A 19341-nucleotide genomic window follows, 5' to 3' on the forward strand; every position below is an offset into this window, starting at 1 on the left:
ATTAAGGATTAGTGCCTCATATGGATCACAATGTGCATTTTAAAAATAGAAAGGGGGTGATGGTAAAATAGGATGACAAGGCAGGTGAAAAAATTGGCAGTATTTTCCAGGAGCTGTTATTTAAAAATAATTTATCACCCATATGTAGATTCCATTTTCATCACCTCTTTTATGAACGCAGAATAAGGTTCCAGAGTGCATATCTTACCCCGAGAACCGCCCTTAGAAGAGCCTACTTCCAGGTCAACTCTGGTCACACTGAAATGTACTACAGTGGACATTCTTTTCATATTTGGATTCATGAATATTTGATTATTAGCCTTTGTGTGGTGAAACAAGAAGAAACAATTATAAATAAATAAATAAATAAATAAATAAATAAAGGAAGGAATTAATTTCCTATGTTAGTGCATGCCAAGAAAAAAATAATAGAACAAAAAGCTGTTTTCCCATTTTTCTTCTGAAAAAAAAATGATTGAACACAACATACATGGGTCAGTGTGTTCACTTAAGCTCCCTAATGTGATTTTATTTTTCATTTATGAACATGCTGGCCTGTCTGATTCAGACTCATGATCAGATGACTTCAGATGAAGTTAAGAAAGTTTTATAAACATGAGCAGCTTCTAAAATTATAATGTTTCCTGAGACCAATTGAGTAATGGTCCAATACCATCTAACAGAGCCATATCAGAACATTGATGAGGCCATATCCCAGGCATGATATCCATGATATGAAATTGTACATAAGCATTGATGGCATTTAGGCCATTTCCATCATCACACCTAGATTTCAAATGTCATTATACACCTAAATGTGGCTGCTTACTTTTGGACCAAAATGACCCACCAAATACATCATCTGCACTGCCATGATGAACTGATCCTTATGTGCCAAAATTCAACCATTTCTGGCCCAGATACCAAATGCCATTAAAATGTTAATGAAGCAGCTTATAATTAGTCCACTTTGGCCCACTTGCCATTGCCATATCTGGCCTAAATTCCACCATATCTGGACTAAAAATGTCTGATATCTTCATTTCAGAGTTATCTAACCATAAACAAATACCTACCAGATGTTGCCAAATATTATGAATTTTCCATTTTAATGGAAGTTATAGGAAGTGATGGTGTGAGTGTAATATCTGTGACACATGCTAAGTAAGGCAAATGTGAATAATGAGAAGCCATATTTTAGATTAGATTATTTTATGTCGCCCAGCTGTAGGGATTGTGTTTCTTCTTGTGAAATGTAATTACAAATCAGCTCATATAGAGAAAACACAAGCCAAGGAAATTAATTGGATAAAGCCAGTATAGATAGAGTAAACAAAAAAACAAAAACTTTCTACTTTCCGCCTCAGAAAAATACATAAGTAAACATAAATAAACCTAAGAAAAATGTACAGCTTCTCAGGTTTGACTCCACAGTCATAAATACACCACTGTGAGAGCATGTGTGATGAGCACGACTATGCTGAATTAGCGTGTGTCATACATGGTTAATGCCTCTCATCATACAGCTGCACAAACAGAGCCATTAATGAGCCATGCATTGAGCACAGACTGTATGCTTCAGTAGGCAGGGAAAGAACACCACAGGGGCAAAGATGAGTATGCCATTGCTATGATGATGAAGATGATGATGAGCAATTTGTGACGGATATGGGGTAAACAATCAGTAGTTCACACAGTATGGGAGATTTTCTATGCATGGTGTTAGATTAGTTTAGTTTGCATTTGTGTGCACTGTCATTACTCACGGCTGTCCCTCCAGTGTGTTTTCGGGTATGGATATTGTGTAGGAGGCGTTGGTAAATTGTGGAGCTCTGGGTCCTGCTACCACAGAAAGGATGGCAGGAAGACTGCGACTCCCCAGACGGTCAGCAGCCATAACGGTCAGTACATATTCTCTGTCCCTCTGCAGAGGCAAACCCGTGGTCCGCACATGACCCGTCTTTCTGTCCACATCAAATCGCCCATCACCTCCTACAATAACAGTATTTTACAGTATTAGAATACAGTAGAGTAAACTGCAGTGCATTAAGTCACTCAGTCACCTTTTCATTTATCCTACAAGTCAAATTATCTCAGTACACATATCAAATGATGACAAATCTGTCATGGCACCAGACAATCAGTATTTAAAGGAAGACTCCACCATGAAATATTAAATATTTTTAATACTGAAATATTTATGATGTGTTTGGCAATTCTGGGGCAAATTTTTTGGTTGATGCTGTATTTTCGCTGCCTTGAGAAGTTAATGGATGTCTGCTGTTCTGGCGTCACAGGGAGTCATTGCTAGCACAGTTTCACTGCCATTTAACAGGAGAAAAAAAACTTTAAACAATCTCAAACATAAGAGATAACAGGCAGGTATCGCCTGAAAAAGTGAAAAGTGCTTCTTTTTTCACTCACCATTTTCCAGCTATGTTCCATGTTATATTAATGAAAACTTGAATATAGAAGTACTGGAGGCAGCAAACGCTTGACTCAAAGTTCCAGAACGCAATGCAGCTATACAATGCAGGTGCTTTGATTTACGACACACACTCGGCTCAGCTAGATAGCGATCTACGAGATTAGAAGCACAATGGCATTGATGCTGGTATTAGCATGAAAGTTGAAGCTTTGGAAGCTGATCTGTTTGAGCAGAGTGTATAGATGAGGAGGTGAGAGAGCTGGACAGACTAAAGGACTAAGTGCTTTAGGTAGACATGAAGCAAAGACTAAATCCCACTGGTATCACTATCAGAGGTAGCTGAACGGCATTGTGGGAAACAATTATGCAACCTGAAAAATAGGTCAAAAAAAAAAAAAAGATCTGAAAAACTACAAATGTCAACCCAGAATTTCATTACAAAATAATCCTGGATGTCACTGAAGCTCACAAGTTAATTATAAGATAAATATGCAAGTTGTTCGAGGTGGATTTTTCCTTTGCACTTTTATTTGATCACTTCTGTAAGTCACTCTGGATAAGGGCATCTGCTAAACGCTGTTAATGTAAATGTAAATGTTATTGACTCGGAGCTGTTTCTGTTTAAGGAACAGCTTCAACTTATTGGGATTCTTGCCATTTTCCTGCACAATTTTAACCCCTGTTTATGTAATCACTGCACGTACCTTCTATAGGTGTTATCTTTCCTATTTCAATTTTGTTATTTCTAAAATGGAGTATGAAGTTCTCCTGCTGGTATATTTATATCTGTCTGCCATGTTTTGACTGCCATCTGGTTTTGCTTTAAAACACACTCTCTGCATTTATCACTGCCTGGCCTTCCCTATCAATACAAAAGCTGGTCATGAAAGGAGCTGGCTTACCATCAGACAGGAAGTATTCCACCTCGCCATTGATACCCTCATCACCGTCCCGAGCTGTGAGCTTGTAGACGAGTGTGCTGGGGGCTGCGCTGGGAGACACCACTGCCAGGTAGGGGAAGGGTACCATTGTCCACTCTGGAGCATTATCATTGACATCCAGGACTGTGAGCTCAACTCTCACCAAATACCAATCTGGACCTGCAGCAAGAAGACATAGATGCATTACTACTCACTCTTCATGTAAGGACTCAGTTTATTTATACAGGTTGTGCCTTCTCTTGGGAAATAGCTGCATAGCACTATACAGCACTACACAGCACAGAACAGATGAACACAATAGGCTAATCGACCAATGGCGGGAAAGGGGTGGAGACAGAACTAGAATCAAAATAAAACAGCATCAAAACATAAACAAAAGCACTTGGAGAATAAAGAACAAATGCAAGCAGTGCTCGTTGCACTGGGAACTCATGGGAAAATTCATGACAAACAGTATACAGGGTGTCCGAAAAGTTAGCAATGAGAGTAAAACTACATATACAGTACTTAATTATGCATTCATTATTTACAACATACGCTCTACATGTTAACCGTTACACTGTATGCAGTTCCTTAGCTGCTGTACAATGTTTTTGCAGATTTTTCTCAACATATTCCCATTGTATTTTAGAAGACCTAATGATATTAGCCTATTTCCAACTTGCTTAAATCATGAACATTCATAGATCCCACTGTTTTTAAGATGTTTTAGGTCATCTATGTTATCCATATATTATTTCTTTTAAAAGGATATGTTCAGAGGTATCTTAACTTATTGATACCAATACAGGTTTATACTTGGGCAAACTATAATGCATGTGTAGATATTAGTGACAAAACAGCTGAAGCATCTATGAACATAGTCAGTTTTTCCAGGCATTCTTTAAGATGTTCTGCCGTATCTGATGTAGGATTTCCCAGACGTTTGTGCAGCTTTTTTCACCTCGTAATATGAGTCACCTCAAAACAACCCAGTTTGATTTTTTTTTTAAAAAAAAGGAAAAGGAAAGGCACCCTTTTCTTCCAACCTTCCCTTCCTTCCTGTTGCTCATTCAACACCCAAGTTTGCATGTCAGTGCTTGCATGTGCTGCTTGACACGTCAAGTGGTTGGGACTGTGATTCCTGATTGGTCCTGTCACTCTGAGTGGCACTGACAGCAGAGCACCTGCCACCTTACACTGTTGACAGCAGGGATGAAGTTTTACCAAGAGTCTCTGTAGACATGTTATAGTGATATAAAAGATGAAAGAGAATCATATATCAATAAAGAAAAAAGTGAAGTGGTGACAGCTGAGAAAGAAAGAAATACAGAAAAGGGAGAGAGAGAGAGAGAGAGAGAGAGAGAGGCAATACACACATTACCAACTAGTAATTAAACTCAAGGATCTACACCATAAATTAGGGCATTTTTATTATGAACAACTGCAATGACACATCACAGTGTCTTGTTTAACTCTTAAACCATCAGCCTTCTCTAAATGGTGTCTGTTCATCACCATACAAGGTGTATGAAAAACTGAAGGACACACACATATTGGGTGTCAATTATCAATCTTTTAGCAATGCTGTGTGTGAGTGTTTTCACAGGCCAAACTGAACACCATCTCGATTTACAAAAGTTTCAGTAATGCTGATTTGCGTATGTTGATAAACGCCAATCGCTCGTAAAGTGCAAAGTATGTTCATGGCAAAGCTGAATTGCATTTAGTGAGACCCATAAAACTCCATAAAAGGCAAAGAGCTGAAAACAAGAAAATAACAACCAAATGGTGAAAGAGTGCCATGTGTGCTTAATCTTCCAGCAATGCAGCTCAGCCACTGCAACTCATCAGTTACCATAGCATACACTCACCATAGCATACACTCCTCCTGTTATACAGCAGCCTTTCTTTGTCATATTGAGTCCAGTGATTTTCACTAAGTTTGTGTGCGCAATTGAAATACATATGCTATTTACACCTGATAGCATATTCCTTATATAAATTTGCAGTAAATCATGCCAGTTATACAACTTGAAGGCCATCAATCAAGTGAGTCTCCTTATATATAAATTTACACAATATCAGAAACTCTTAGGATACATTTTTTTTAACTAACTAGATTTTCATGAATACTATATTTCTTGTGTAAATGCTCCTGCAGATGATTCGTACCCAGTTTGATAAATGAGGCCGATTGCATGGAACCACACAAACAGCTTTGGCTTTCTCAAGAAATCATGTTTGTCAACACAGGATATAAGGCAGCAAAAGGCCCAGATGGAACTGTTCATTTGCCTACAGTATAATCACTGTATTTAGGAACTAATCAGCCTGTGAGGATCTTGAAGCTTGTTGGAGGAGTGCAACTTTGGCAGTCATAGTGAGTCGGTGATTTGCAGTTAATGGAGAGATGAAGAGATAGCGCAGCCTTACAGGTGAAGTACAGAGCTTGTAGAGCTTCCTTCAGAGGCGTGCCATATGGCTCGTTGCCGTTCTCCAGCCTGAGGGCTCACACCGGGTAATAATAATGGCCCTGCTCTACATCACTGATAAGACCAAAAGCCCTTGGCCCTTGCACCACTTGGTCCATCAACTCTTATCCATTTTTACTGATTTAAAGAGTAAAGTAGCACAGAGTATGATTTCTAAATTAGAGCAAAACAAGTTCAAGATTACTCATTACCTTATAAAAAGGAGGAGCGTTAACAGAGGTGAAAAATTCAGCGGAAAGAAGGGTCATATTGAGGGATGTGTAAGCCAGATGGAGAGAGTCACAGCAATTTACTGGAGAAAGTGGAAAAAAGAGCAATAAGTGAGTAGGAGAAATAAGAGAAGTAAGTGGACAAACTGAGAGCTGAATTAAGAGAAAGTAGAGCAGCAATAAAATGGTTCCAAGGTTGTTATGGAAACCGTATTAAAACACACGGACTAAAACACAAGCTGACAAGTGACTGCATAAACCGATGACATTAAGAAAGAGTGCATACAGGAGGGAGCCAAAAACTGCCAAACGGATCAGTGGAGGCATTCTGATAAGCTTTAGAGAAAAGAGAATGGCAGCATGACAGCTGAAATAATCACATATGAACACCTTTTCCTTCAAATATACCATAAGTTCATTCAAAGACCAACATACGCATACACATATACATACACACACACACACACACACACACACAGTCAGAGCAAAGCACAAACCTCTGGGGCCTATGCAGATGTAGCTACTGTGTCAACCTCTTCTGACAAATTTTAGGTGGTATGGGTTTTCCAAAAGACAATATAATCAGTTGTTTTTTTCATGTTTTATTTTTCTTTCTTTCCTTTCTTCTTGTAGATGCACCTATTGCTTTCTCAGGGAAGGCCATGACTTTATTAGGACTCTTTCACTAATTATTATAAGCTTACTTTAAATGTAAAATACTACTACTACTACTACTAATAATAATAATAATAATAAATATTAGGAGGCAGGAAGTCATCAAGTCATATCTTAATTGTATGTTTGCACAAAATGCTGCCTCATGCAATCCCTACATCTGGATGATTTTTGAAGACTGCAAACCTGTGTAGTTATCCTGCACACCATAAAATCATGTGAGACAGTTCTAGTGTAGCAGCCAACTAGGAAAAAAATGGCATTGGAAAGCACTGAGGATGCAGGATGTAGGGAAATAAGTTTGTGGTTTAACTGTGGCATAATAATTGTTTGTGGGTTAGGATTTTTTTTTCCTGATGAGAAATAACTTGTGTAATCACAGACTATTTGTTCAATAGCCCAACTGGGACCTTATTCCACCTAGCCCAACATAATCCAGGCATCCTAGCCACATTGTGATGCATGTGGATTTTCAAGCCCGTCTCAAACCATTTCCTTACAGGTGCCATCATTGCTACTGAAACGCTGCTTTCTAAGATGGGTGCATGAGCCAGTATAGGCAGCAAGCAGACCCAGCCAGTGACTAGGTGCCAGGTAGCGTGCATTTACATTTACAGCATTTGGCAGACACCCTTATCCAGACTGACTTACGGAAGTGCTTTATAGACTCCATCAAAAATATATCCTCATGCTAGTCTAAAAATACTATAAACCTAAAATCCCGTTAGAGATGAGGGTTTTTTTAAGTGCTCTTTGAAGTGCTTGGTGAAGAGGTACAGTAGTCTTAAGCTGGTTTTAGACTGTGCAAAAGATTATTACTTGTCACACTATATGAGATAATCCCAATAAAATTGTGTGTGATAACATGTTCTCCATGTCAGATGATGAACATACTCTCACGAGAGATCTGCAGTTAAGTTAGGAATAACATATAAAGGACCATGCAAGTCCTTGAGTATGAGCTGTTACTACAGAAACAATAACATACTATAACAAACACATTAATATAAACCTATTGTTCATGTTACAGCCAGAACTACTGTCCAATTCCCGAATTTGGAAATTCAACCATGCTGTGGTATTAAAAAAAAAAAAAATTAATATGTTCTGCTTACGACATCAACCAGCATGATCCGTTCTCGGTCAGAAAATGGGGTTGTTTAAGCAAAAACATTTGTTGAAGTGAACTTGAGGTAATAAGGATATTTTTCTGTTTACATTTCATCATTGCCAATACCGTATTTCTTGCTGTCCCATGAGTTTCACATAATGCTATCTTCTTACTGGTGGCTTTTAGATGAGTGTTGTAGAAGCAGTGTCACACACTGACATTTTAATAAAAAAAAAATTTTGACACTGCCAGAACTTTATAGTCAGTTGTCTTTGATTGCAAAAGCAAAATTTAGCTGAAAATCATAAAGCAAGTTTGCTTGAAGACATCCATTTACTCTGTTTGGACAGCTAGGGGACCGTTCATTCCACCACCTGGGTGCCAGCAAAGAAGAGTCTTCATATGTGTCTTCCTTGGATCTTGCAAGATGGTGGTTCAAGTTGAGCTGTGCTATAGGCTCGTAGGGAATGTGTTGCAGAGCAGAGTTTAATAAGTGCACATTTTGCACCATATTTTTGTCTGACATTTAATCTCTCAATGTGCTAATTCTACCAATATTAATTTATGACCCTAATTACTTAGAAGCTTAAAATCTGAGACCAAAATAAACCTCATTTCTTGTTTGTTGAAGGCTTCAACATGCTAGATCCCTTGTTTTTCAGTTCCACTATTCCTGCCATATGGACAAACTGTCTCACATCCCACCAACACGCTAACAACAGTGATTAGCTAGCATGGCACACAATATAACTGCACAATAGTTAACACTCAGACCATATTCAAGGGTTCTCTGAAATCCAGAACTCTGTGCTATAGTGGATTATAATTGCACTTGCCTTTGTCACCTCCCTAGCTGAAGCCCAATCAGGACCTCCTGCACATTCTCTCCATCCCGATTTCTGCTGACAGAGGGAGGACTGAAGGCAATTTGCCACCCTCTGCATGGAGAACTCTTTCTTCCATTCAGAGCTCAGCATGCTAACTAACTTACATGACTCCCAAGTCTCTAGAGCTGGAGGGAAAAGCTGGAGCACAGCAAGAGCTGAGAGAGAGGAAGAGAGAGGGGGTGAAAAAAAACTCAGAAAGAATGAGAGCAACGAGGGTCTACAGCTAATTAAATATTCTCCAATTCTCTCGAAGGATTACCAAGGGGTTATTTGCGCCTCTCTGGGATTGTGATTTTCATAATCGTATTACAACTGGGAAATTTTTCCTCTTTTCACATCAAATCACCAATTAAAGAAAACAACTGAAAAAGTGGGCAGCCAAACGGATGCAAATTATGAACAAATCATAAGTCATAACGTTTTCATTTTTTTATATAATTAAAAAGTTTAACAGCAACAACAGTGACCACAGAAACTGAGAAACACTTTCACATGAACACACGGCTTAACACATTAACAAGTGCAAACACTGACACAAAAACAGATCCACACGGATATTTCACAAGACTCAAAGAACGTAAATCTGTCAAAGAGCTGGATGATGCAGTAACAAAGACACAATGACTCTGGTGTTCTTTTGTACTTTTCTACTGTAATCATCTGTGCTTTTGACAAAGCACAGGTGTTAACACACCCAGAAGTGCTTTAAACTCCCTCAGACTGCAGCTTCTCAGGTGCCAGCTTGAAATTGGTGCTTATCAGGAAGGCTGTATTTGCAATGGGGTTTATTCTGAGAAGCTGATTCCGAGAAGAAGAAACTGTACAAACTATTGAACATATTGGATAATTTACCTCTCATTCACAATGTATCAAGAGACTAATTTACTAAGAGAATTCAGCCCCTTCATGTGCATTCATATTTACATTTATATATGTGGTAGGATAGTATAGTGGTGCAGCAAGTAGCACCTCACGGCTGCAGGGTCCCTGAGTCCCTGAGCTCAGGTTACTGTCTTTGTGGAGCTTTGCATGTTTTGCTTGTGGGTTTCCTCTGGGTTCTCTGATTTCCTCCCACCTCCCAAAAACATGCCGATAAGTGAACTAGCTAAGCTAAATTGCCCCTAGGTGTGAATGTGTATATGCATTGTGCCCTGCATGGACTGACCTCCGGGATATATTCTCACCTTACACCTAGTGTTCCTGGGATAGGCTCCGCATCCACTGCAATGAATGAAGGAATGAAGGAAGTATATTGATAGCCATCCAAGTATATTTTGCAAGTAGCAATAGATGGAAAGGAGACAGGGGAATCAGACCAGAGCTGCAACCAATAAGAGTAACCAATGAGGAGAAAATCTGATGGACCTGGTAAAGCAATCTTGTTCCTGCTGTTTGATTTCAATTACCATATGACATTGGTTCCTTCATTGTAACTTCGATTTGTACATAAAAATATACTAGATTACACCCACCCATCCCTGACAACACCTGATTCTCTGCCAAGCTATTAGTTTAACTGCATTTCCGATTAATGAGGTGGCAATGAGGTAGAAGCAGAGGGTCATCGATGAGCACTATGCTGTTCTTAAAATAATGCATGAGGTTTTGCATTTGTTGTCAGCTGATTGGAAGCAAAATTAACACTAATTAATAGCTGCTATTGTGTCAGCTATTTCTGATACTGATGTGAGGAAAAAGAAAAAAATCTTGACAGTTAAGTGGTATTTTCTGGATTCTGTCAAATCAATCCCTTCAGTTGTCTCAGCTTGGGCCTACATAAGTAATTGTATTTTTAATTGTGATGACAATTCTGGCTTCCCTATTTAACTAAACTTAATTGTAAGCTTAGTTAATTGGGTAACTTTTGAGTAGCTATATTGAGTAGTATTTCTCCTTATGAGTCTAACCTATTTCAAGACATTTTACAGGCTTGGAATTGCGTTGTTCTATTAGCAGATCATTTTCACAACAGAGTCTAGAAAAATGTCTTGAAATAGGCTTAATAATATTTGTTTTAATATAATTTCATAATGAGAAATATTAGACAAATTCACCCACTGTTTTGTCATGCATCATTGTAATAGAGATATGTGTGCTCCAGATCCTCTGTGACCATGATCAGGATAAAGCAATTACTGAAGATGAACAAATGGATAAATAATAATCCTAAAGTTAAAGGTGTTTCCCACTTGCCTTTGGCCTTATATTGCTGGACATTGACAGTAAGTATATATCCCCTGTAATGCCTGTAATAAGAGGCTTAACCTATCTGGCCAATCCCTATTCTCTGATGACAGCCCTATCATTGCTCACCATTTGAGTTCAGTCTGGACCTGCCAGAACAGTGAAGCAGTGCTGTTTGACTTCCATTATTGTTTTAACCTAACATGAGAACACAAAAGGCCACTTCAGAGAATTGGGACAGACTGCACAGGCAGAGGCAGGCTATATTCTCTCAGTAGGAGGCACTTATAGAAGGAAAGGGATGCTTGTTTCAGTGTTGAGCCTTTTACATACCTTGAGAGGGTTAGAGGATCGAGAGTTAATGGGGAACAGAAACTGTCCTAGTGTTATAGTTCATCTGGCTAGGAAATGTCATCTTTTGCAAAAGGATGGACTTTCAGGCAAACAGAAACAGACTTATTCTTGCAGAATAGTGGCATCATTTGAACCTGTTACAGCTGATCACACCAATGTGAGGCTGAATTAAATAGCAACTTAATCTTCTTTGTAGGCTCTATCAACAGCAACACTTGAGCCGTGTGTAGGAAGTAATCACTATTATGCTTTTCCCTGAAATGCTGTACTACATTACTACATTGCATGACTGTTGTCCTCATACAACACTATCTGATGACTTTCTCATGCCTCAGAAGACTGGGGGTCACTTGGCATATGTCCAGTTTTCCCTATTCCCCATTTGCGGTCTCAGTGCAGGGCGTTGGACCAATTCTTTGCCTTTGCAAACACTGCATGCTCAGTGTAAAAGAGAGGGACTAAAGGAGATGGAGATAAGAAGGTTTAGATCTTGGAAGGATTGTGGAAATTAATTCCCTCAGCTAATGATAGAAGAGCTCTTTGAAAGAACTGAGGGGATGGTGCACAGTGTCTCTATCCCCTCAAAACGGCCTTTGAAACATTTTGGCACAGATGATTCTCCCATTGTGGATGGACAGGAATAAAAGGGTTTCTTCTGCTCACCATTGATAAATAGAATATAAATGGAAGTATTATGTGAGAGTTATCTGTAATGGGGATATTCATTTGGGATGTTGATACTTATGAAAGGTCTTTCTTTCAGATCATGCAGCTGTAGTGCGGTAGAATGTGAGGCCAAGAAGAATGGTCTTTACTGCTTCCATCTCTCGGTCATATTTATTGAAATATTGCTTCACCTTATGGATAAATGCTAATCACTGCTAAATGCATTAAATCATACAGTGATACCCTATAGAGTTCCAGGCATTTGAATTTTCTGTTCTTGCCACGTTTGGGACCGAATTTCTGGATTTGCTTCACAAAGTGAAGGTAACTAGAGGTGAAAGATGGCTAAAATGACTCCCCTTACTTCAGAAGAGAATAAATTGTACTTTGACAAAGCCGATGAAATAGACTGTGATCCTTATGTACTGTCCCCTGAACTGCTGATTCCACCTAAACTGGCAGAAACCTTATCAAATGTGTGTTTTCCTGTTATATCTAGAGTGTGTCTGTTCTCGAGAATGATCAAAGCATTTAAGAGCACAGAAGCAGGTTGTATAAATGGGCTAGAGGAGCCAAGCCCCAACTGTCTTTCAAAGATTTATAAAAAAATAAATAAATAAATAAATAAAAAATCAATGTAAGGTTTCATTTTTGGCATCCACTTTTTTTTTTTTTTTTTTTTTTTTTTGTGGTTAACAAACGTTTTAAAGACTATTATTTTCTATTGACTATTATTTTTTATGAAGTGGAATGCAACAGAACCTCCAGCAGCCATAAGAAAAATGCACAGAATGAAATGAAGCAACACTGTGGGCTAACTGTAAAGACCCTAGCACTGTAGTTTCACAATCAGTGACAGTCTTGTCAGGTGATTACACAGAGTGACACACTCCATAGATTTAATCTCCATATGAGCTAATATCTTTCAGCCTGTTTCTGTGACGTTTCTGCAATACATCTTCAGTAGGCATGTTACGGACTCAGTCGTGGGGGTAATGAATGTAAACGAAGTGGATTATTTACTCTATCATCACTTTTTGCTGTGTGTGACAGATTGAGCACACATTGTCTAATCAAAGTACAAACTACACAAAAGGACACGTGACAGAAGCATAAGTTTAGTGTTTTTTGAGTTTGAATGAAAGGGTTTTTTTGTATGTATCAATAATGAAAAATGAAATAAATACAAATAAATCTTCTTAATAAACTACAGATACAATAACAATTATGCAGTTCCTCTATTGGGTCCTTAAAATGGCTGTGATTACACAGTGTGAAGTCAGGAAATATAAGGATACTGGAAGTTGGATGTAGAAGTACATTACAAACAGTGAACATTAAAAAACCTCAACAGGCTTGAGGATGAGCATCATGTGGCTCCAGAAAGCAAGTTTTATGTGACCCCCTGTTCTTCATCACCCTCACACTCCTCATTAAAGCATGCTTTAACTGTCAGAGTCATAATCCCACCCAGCATGCATCTAACAGCCAACATCCACTTTGCCTTGACCTCTCCCGGATACCGCCAGTGCCATATCAGCCACAAAATCAGGATAAAGAAAATCCGCTCCTCATTTAATGGGTTCTACACTTAATCTGCCCTTTTTCAAGCAGGAATATTAACACCACATGGATCTCATCCCTAAGACTAATCAGGGCACTCTGATTTTTAACTGGGTCATCAAATGGAATGAAATCACACAACAAAGTGGAACATTATGCTAAAAGGATAGCAAAAAAGCTTTCCCCATGACCTTGCCACCCGATGAAAGACAGGATGCTTAACTTATAAAACAGATAAACCTAGAAGGATTAGTAATGAGCAATTAAGAGGGTGGTTAATACCACTTGTGATAACTTCAATACGAGAGACGACTAGAGAGCCTTGGCAAAATTTGTGCTTTAAACCTAAATTTTAAACCTAAAATTTGGATTTAAACCTAAAGTAGGCATGGCCAAACAATTTTTTGCCTTTCTTTTCTTTCTTTTTTTTTTATTTACATGTGAATCCTAGACTGGAAAACATTGAAAAAAAAAAAACCCTGATGTGAAATTGTCAGAACTGTCAGCATGGTGTGTGAATTGTGGCTCTGACAGTTGCTCAATCTGACTCAAGTTCATAATCGGTCTCAACAACAGCTGTGCACAGTACTGGGATTTAATCTCACTCACACAATTAGTTTTGTTTGTAAATGCCCACAATTTTTTATATTCAAAGGAATTTTGTTGGTTGTACTTCACAAAATACTTAAACTACTAGCCTAACCTCCCACTTGTACACCTTTTCGTGTTCCATGGATTCTCAAAAAAATATATATACATTTGTATTTGTTTAGAACACACTATCCATTCAATCACAGTAGTGTATTTAATAACATTCATATTTTACCAACTGGTCACCTTATTTTAAAAGCTACTGCTATAACACCAGGATGCATATTAAGCCTTGGATTTCCAATTTAGTATTATAGCCATATAGGTAATATATTTCAGGACAAACTTGTTAAGCAATTCGCAATTTAAAACTGCACATATCTGTTTCAAAGTGGCTTTCTCAAGAACTTTTACTTTATCAGTATTGCTGGAATGCTGATTAAAATGCCTCTTGTCCCGGTGAGCTAAATTACAGACAGACACCGTTATATAACAGTAAAATGTTGATTGCAATCAGACCTCTGAAAGAATCTGTTAAGCAAGCTGTTGTTTCAGCATGTAAGCCTAGTTAATGTAACCCCAAGCTTAGCCTGAGAATGACAGTGGAGGGGAAAAAAAAACGCTCAGCTCAGTTTTTGCCAGTTTTTCCACCTGTAAGCCAACAGGACGATAATTAAGCCTGAAAATCTCAATAAAGTCTTCATCACACCAGCAGGATGCCTTCTGCAAAAGGTAGGTATGAGAAATCTGCTGTAATAGAGAGACTTCATTAACCTATAGCAGTCTCATTTTTTAACAGCTGGGAGATGCCAGATTAGGAGAGGCTTACTCATTCATTATGTTTTGTGCTTGAAATAAATTGGAAAGGGGAAAAAACAAGATGTGTAGAATTTTAATGGTGGCGAAATGGCTGGAAGAAGCAGCTTGAAAAAGCTCTGTCTCGCTTTCTGCTCAAACACAATGCCAATAAACTGTAACATGTGAAAGCTCCTAAACGGATTACTATCAGGATTAATAATGTGAGGGGCGAACACAGGAAGAGAGGATTATCCATGTAGCTTTGAAGTCAATTTGAGAAGGAAAAAATTGACTTGGAATGCTCAACACCTCATTTGGAAATGAAGGCTATGCTAAGTGACAAAATAGGAGCCAAGAAAAGTTATAAAAATATGCAGAGGCATATGAACACTAAGTAGCTTTGGAAACACTTCTATCAAATGTGATTTCTACACAAAACACAAGATATACAAGATTAAGTGTTCTCTTCATAGCGATGAGCTGCACTTATCTGTCATATTTCCAAATTTTAAAATAGAGAAACTTATTGAAAATTACATTGCCGCTGTTTTTGAAGGAAAAAAAAAACCACACACATTCCCCAGAGCAAGTTAGAATTTCTCTCACAAAAATAATGTTCTTCTATAATTTGTTTGTTCCACTGTGGAACTATCACATCTTTACCAGACAGGGAGATAAATGCAAGTAACAAATGAGAAAACAATATCTTGGCATCTTGGCATCACAGAATGGCTAATTACGGTATGATTTGGACAAAGAGCATTCTCATTAGTCTGACTCAGGAAACTTTAATCAGTGTGGAGGTGGATAGAGAACATGGCATTGGAGCATAGAATCATTGATTGTGCTCCGTCAAAATTAGTGGCCTGATAGAAGCACTCATTCACCCACAGCCAGAGAGAGAGAGGAGGAGACTGCAAGTAAGAGACAAGGAGAGAGGAAAAGAGCCGATGAGATCAATGAAAATGTCATGATTCACTCATTGTGGTGTGAAGCTTTATTTTTGCTCAATCAATAGCGAAGCTGCACTTTGTTCACCTTCTGTGATCTGCTTTTCAATATAAAGTCTAGTATGAGTAGCATGAGTAGTAAGTGATAGGCTCTTACCAATCGCACATATATGGCAATCAATAGAGGTGTCTAACAAGTGCCAATGCCATTGATTTCTCAAAGGAACAACAATTACCCATACTGCACATGTCAGACATATCTGAGTGTAAAAACAAAAGTGGGTCGAAACCTGACTGCAGTCTCATGCCACAGGGTCTTATAGTCTTAAACATTTCCAAATTTTCCCTTAGGGATCAACAAAGTACATCTATCTATCGCTGAAGTGAGAGGTTTTTACTTTCATACAGGCGCAAGCAAGTGGTCGGATATGAAGCTTGCTGGGGAAAAAAAACCAAAAAACTCTGCACGATGCATTTCAGGATTATTTATTACTCATTAGTACTGTAACTGTCAGGTCAGGGTCATAGTGATTTAAATTAGGCTACTAGTTTACACTAGTTTATACAGTATTTTAGGAATTATCATAGGGAGCTACAAAAAATATCGAGATTTTTTTTTTCTAGTTTTCCAGTGTTGCTGATGGCATAGTGGTAGGGTTCATATTTGATTTTTAATAATAATAATAATAATAATAATAATAATAATAATAATAATAATAATAACAACAACAACATTGGTTAAAGCTTGGGTTTATTTAATAGCATGTATTTATGTATGTATTTATTTACTAGCAGTAAGTAAGGAGAAGTGGGTCTGTTCTGCACTCTGTGTTAGTTGCACTGAGCACGATTTCACATATCCTATGCTCACTCTTTTTTTAATCGAACCCTGGTGCATTTCCCCAACAGTGCGGTTATTTTGAGCAGGCGAAAGAGCAAAATAATCGTCTTGGTCTCGGTCTGCTTCAAAGCAAACTCTAAGTTCGATTGTAGTGTGAAAGCAAGTCGACTCTGAATCGACTTGAATCTGAATCGACCCAACTCTAAATCAAACCAAACAACAGCTGAACCATTATTTATTACATATTATTTTTATCTCTGATACAGAGGCAGCACATGGAGTAACAGGTCTGAAAGTGTGACAAGTTATCAAAATGTGCTCACTGTGCATTAGCTGCAAGCCTGAAAGCTTTACAACAGGCAGTTTATTTTTCCAGATGCAGTTTTGCAAAGACATATCCATTTAAGACCAAATGGAACAGCCTTGTCAACATATCATGGCAATCTGTCTCACTGCTAACACATTGCTGTGCAGTTATTTAAGACCAGTGTCACAGTAAACATGTACTGATTTGGTGATATGAAGTAAAACATTTTTTTTCTTCATGTCTGCACAAACTGAGAGGCTTAAAATGCAAAGTAGGACAAGTCTCTCCCCATAGAAAAATGGTGGCTTAGCAAGTGTGAAATGATTTTTGTCGCTCATCATTTATACTCAGCCAGCTAACTGCTAACTGCTAACAGTTAGCTTAAACATGCCACAACTCACAACCACATAAGGATGTTGTGATATTAAATGAATTTTTAAATGTGAAATGTAATGGTACCTGACAGCTGTAGCAAGTGTAACTCAGTGTCTTTATATCGACTAGCATACAGCTCATCCACACACACTGCAGCGGATAACGGCAAATATTATTCAAATAGTGCTTTGAAAGATATGAGTAGTTCTCTCATCCTGTTGAGGTCAGTCCACTGACTTCCTGCTGCAGCAAGAATCAATTTCAGAAATCTTGTTGCTTTTTTTTCCTCTCCATTCCAGGCCTCTGTAAAACATTATCTACACAATCTGAGACTCAGTGTGTCTCTGCTCCTTCCACAAAGGTCTAAACACCTTCCTCTTCAGACAGTATCTAGGATTACAGCTGTAATTTCTCTATATATTGAATTGGTTGCTTTATTGTATTACTTCTTGGTTTTTAATTTATTTTGATGCACTGAGGTTTGAGATTGCCCTTTTTTGCTATTCATTATTGTATTCTTTCTTGGATTCCTGAACTTATTTGTAAGATTGTTTAAGCAATACGGTTTGAAATGACCTTTGTTTTAATTGCTGTTTGTCTTACTTGTATAATTATTTAAACAAAAAATTTAACTTTTTTTTTTTCTTGTTGTGACCACATAGATGACTCTACCACTTTCTGGTCTTTCTGGTTATCAATCCTTGCAGATTTGCTAGATACTTTAGATTGCTGCACCACATGTTGTAAGTCACTCTGGATTAGAGAGAATGCTAAATAGCCACATGTAAATGTCAGTGTAAATGTATCATGTGATTTTGGGTTGATCAAATGAACTGACTTAAGAGTAACTGGTTTAAGGCAAGACTTAGATGCTGAGTGGAGTGATGCACATAGTTATTGTGACCGATCACCTTGTTCTATGATGAAACATTTCCATCCTGATGAGCATGGTCTCTTCCAGGATGGCCCCGCCCAAATCTACAGGGCACGAACCTCACTAAATGGTTTGATGACAATGAAAACAGTGTAAATCCTATGCTCACCAAATCTCAACCCAATTGAACACCTACGGAGAGCAACATGTTAAGTCAAGTCAAGTCATTCTGCTACGTGTGGACATATAGTGGAACGAAATGTCGTGTCTCGCAGGACCACAGTGCTACATACAAATTAAACGTAAATATGAACATACAACAATAGAAGTATAAGAAAAACAAATGTTAGACAGTGTAGAAACAATGCTAAGGCAATTAACTGTTCTGAAGGCTCATGGTGGCCAAACACCTTACTAAGACACTTTTTTAATTTGTTACACATTTGTACATACATACTTTCTTAGCTTAGAATGTTAGCTTTCTGGGCAAACAAAAAATGGGAATGGGCAAGGGCACTTGAGTTTCCACTTGGATAGCTAATACATTTAGAATTTGTCTACCCTTTGTTAGAGCCAGGGGTTGGCAGTTTAGGAGTTTTAAGAGAAAAAATATCAAAGAATGAGTATGAAACAAAACACTATTAATGTTATTTAACTATTAACTATTAATGATGCTTAGGGCTAATTTTGGGAGAGATCTGTCTGGCCTTTTAGAAAATGTCCACCATGGTCTGGCATGTATACAAAGGTCAACATGGCCAACCCTACATTTATTATACAACCCCAGTTCCTATCTTTCACTCTCATTTATGATAACTGTCCTTAATCCTTTGGCATGACTATGTGGCACATAAATCAATAATTATATACACTGTATACATACACTCCTGAGCAAAAAAAAAAAAAAAAAAAAAAAAAAAAAAAAAAAAAAAAAAAAAAGGGCCAAGCCCATTTAATGGTCATAACAATAAATCATCGGTCAAGAAATTAGCAAGAATTAAACAAATAGATAAAGGAACTTAGTATAGGATAGCTTTTGCCTTTGATTTCTTTAAATGTTTAAGCCTTGTGGCTCTTGATGGGCTGAATCAGGTGTGGCAGATAACCAAATAA

At 37.9% G+C, this 19341-nt stretch overlaps 1 protein-coding gene across 2 annotated transcripts in view; it reads right to left on the minus strand.

Annotated features, from left to right (window-relative positions):
• The window catches only part of si:ch211-186j3.6 (neural-cadherin), a 238787-nt gene that overhangs the window by 159353 nt on the left and 60093 nt on the right, over positions 1–19341 (minus strand). For both annotated transcript variants that reach the window (XM_026937517.3, XM_026937518.3), the window contains exons 2-3: positions 3331–3528; positions 1767–1992 (exon numbers count right to left, since the gene is read on the minus strand). In XM_026937517.3, coding sequence (XP_026793318.1) covers positions 1767–1992; positions 3331–3528 — 424 coding nt within the window. The remainder of the gene's footprint in view (positions 1–1766; positions 1993–3330; positions 3529–19341) is intronic.

This window comes from Pangasianodon hypophthalmus, chromosome 25 (assembly GCF_027358585.1).
Source record: "Pangasianodon hypophthalmus isolate fPanHyp1 chromosome 25, fPanHyp1.pri, whole genome shotgun sequence".
NCBI lineage: Eukaryota > Metazoa > Chordata > Actinopteri > Siluriformes > Pangasiidae > Pangasianodon > Pangasianodon hypophthalmus.